This window comes from Arvicola amphibius, chromosome 6 (genome assembly GCF_903992535.2).
Source record: "Arvicola amphibius chromosome 6, mArvAmp1.2, whole genome shotgun sequence".
NCBI classification, from domain to species: Eukaryota; Metazoa; Chordata; class Mammalia; order Rodentia; family Cricetidae; genus Arvicola; species Arvicola amphibius.
The window spans coordinates 100,644,858-100,647,392 of NC_052052.2; the positions used below are offsets into that span (position 1 = coordinate 100,644,858).

At 47.2% G+C, this 2,535-nt stretch overlaps 1 protein-coding gene across 1 annotated transcript; it reads left to right on the plus strand.

The window, feature by feature from the left end:
- Window positions 1-674: 674 nt before the first annotated feature.
- On the plus strand, window positions 675-1,742 carry LOC119816359 (leucine-rich repeat extensin-like protein 3). Its single transcript, XM_038332928.1, has one exon. The coding sequence runs from the start codon at window positions 675-677 to the stop codon at window positions 1,740-1,742; it is 1,068 nt and encodes a 355-aa protein (XP_038188856.1).
- Window positions 1,743-2,535: the final 793 nt, after the last annotated feature.

Sequence of the window (2,535 nt, forward strand, 5' to 3'; positions counted from 1 at the left end):
CTGCCTCCAGGTTCTTGCCCTACTGTCATGACTTCCTTCAACAGGAATATGGAAGTATAAGCTCCCCAAAACCTTTCCTTCCCAACTTGCTTTTTGGTCATGGTATTCCCAGTGACAAGCTTTGCTATTTACAATGTTGTTTTAACAACTGCAGTGCTTGCTGGATATCGTTTTGATCTGAAGCCATTTGGATCCAATGTCTTTGTCAATTTAAGGTAGCTTTTAGTACAAATCCAAATCCGAGGATAGAGGTAACTGAGAGTTAGGATTCAAGAAGATGCTGAGTGAATGACATTTTAGCAAGTGCTGCCTCTGCAGATGCCGCTGTGTGATAATCCCTTTGGATTTGATGAATTTGCACTTTTGACTCAAATTGAAACTTATGAGAGCCACCAGCATCCTTTGCAGACAAAGCTCTTAACTCTCCAGCAACAATGTCTGGACTTCAGCTTTTGTAGTCCTCTCTGGAGAATATACGTTAATGCTAATGCATTTTAAACTTCAAGACATCACATCTTCTGGTGGCTTAAACAGTGTCCCCAGGCTGAGAAATCTGAGCAAAGGGCTATGCCCATTACCATGTGCATAATAGCCAGTCTGAGAGCAGCCAAACAAGGTGGCTCCACTTGTTGATTTTGTCCAGTGGCCCTTCATTTGAATTTTGAATTCTGGTAATGGTGAATGTTCTATCAGAGAGTGAAGAAATTTGTCCCTTCCGTCTCCTACCTGTTCTCGTTGACCCTGTCGTACCTGCTGCACTCATCAACCCAGTCTCACATGCTCTCCTGAAACCTATCCCACCTGCACTCATCGACCCTGCCCCACCTGCACTCATCGACCCTGCCCCACCTGCACTCATCGACCCTGTCCCACCTGCACTCATCAACCCTGTCCCACCTGCACTCATCAACCCTGTCCCACCTGCACTCGTCAACGCTGTCCCACCTGCACTCGTCAACCCTGTCCCACCTGCACTTATCAACCCTGTCCCACCTGCACTTATCAACCCTGTCCCACCTGCACTCATAATCAACCCTGTCCCACCTGCACTCGTCATCAACCCTGTCCCACCTGCACTCATCAACGCTGTCCCACCTGCACTCATCAACCCTGTCCCACCTGCACTCATCATCAACCCTGTCCCACCTGTACTTGTCATCAACCCTGTCCCACCTGCACTCGTCATCAACCCTATCCCACCTGCACTCATCAACCCTGTCCCACCTGCACTCATCAACCCTGTCCCACCTGCACTCATCATCAACCCTGTCCCACCTGTACTTGTCATCAACCCTGTCCCACCTGTACTCATCATCAACCCTATCCCACCTGCACTCATCAACCCTGTCCCACTGCACTCATCAACCCTGTCCCACCTGCACTCATCAACCCTGTCCCACCTGCACTCATCAACCTTGTCCCACCTGCACTCATCAACCCTGTCCCACCTGCACTCATCAACCCTGTCCCACCTGCACTCATCAACGCTGTCCCACTGCACTCATCAACCCTGTCCCACCTGCACTCATCAACCCTGTCCCACCTGCACTCATCAACCTTGTCCCACCTGCACTCATCAACGCTGTCCCACCTGCACTCATCAACCCTGCCCCACCTGCACTCATCAACGCTGTCCCACCTGCACTCATCAACGCTGTCCCACCTGCACTTATCAACCCTGTCCGGTCCCACTTTCAACTCTCTTCAACCGGGTCTTTTCAGTTACAAGGATCCGACTCTGACCTGTGGTCTGAGCTCTGTTGAGTGTGTTATTTGTGCTTTATTTTTATCTTTTTGTCCTAGAAGTTTCCCAAAATATTTTGGGGACTCTGGTTTACCAGTTAGTCTTGGGACTATTAAGCAAAGACATTCTCCTCAATTCTGGTTCCTGGACTGTTAGAATTCGTCTCTGCTTCTCCCGTCTTTGCTTAATCTACAGCTTCTCCATGGCTTTATCTGAAATAATTACTTATTTTATTAGAAGACTTGCCTGGAGACTTTGGGAGGGATGGATTAATCACAACTACTAGTTAATCTTGGCTGCCAACAAGAGAGTTATCTAAGTAGGCTGTAAGCTTCACCTGGAACAGTCTGCTCAGTGAATCCAACCTGAACTGCCCTTCCCGAGCCTGTACAGTCCTGTTGAATGCTTCTCAAGTTAGATTACAAAATTGCTCTTTACCACAACTCTCATTCCCCAGCACATCCCTCATTGTATATAGTGGAATAGGAATGAAATCAGAAGTCAGGAGCCCAGGGTAGATTAATTTATTCTACCAATGATTTATTCTGGTGTGGTACACAGTCTTTATTCTGTGGAATATAGTGTCCTCCCATTCAAGATGTGACAGGGATAAGATAGAAAGGGTATATAGTGGTTACAAACATAGGACTGAGCCAGACTAGAAGACAATGACATCTTTAATAAGTGCTTTTGTTTTTGACCTTTGGTTTCTTTAAAGCAGGAAAATTCATAGGCCCTCTCTGAAAGTTGTTTGCGAGGATTGAGATCAGATTGAGAACAGACTGAGCATG

Bases quoted from the DNA above. Each gene is read 5' to 3' on its own strand.
- LOC119816359 (XM_038332928.1), top strand. From the start codon at position 675: ATGGTGAATGTTCTATCAGAGAGTGAAGAAATTTGTCCCTTCCGTCTC.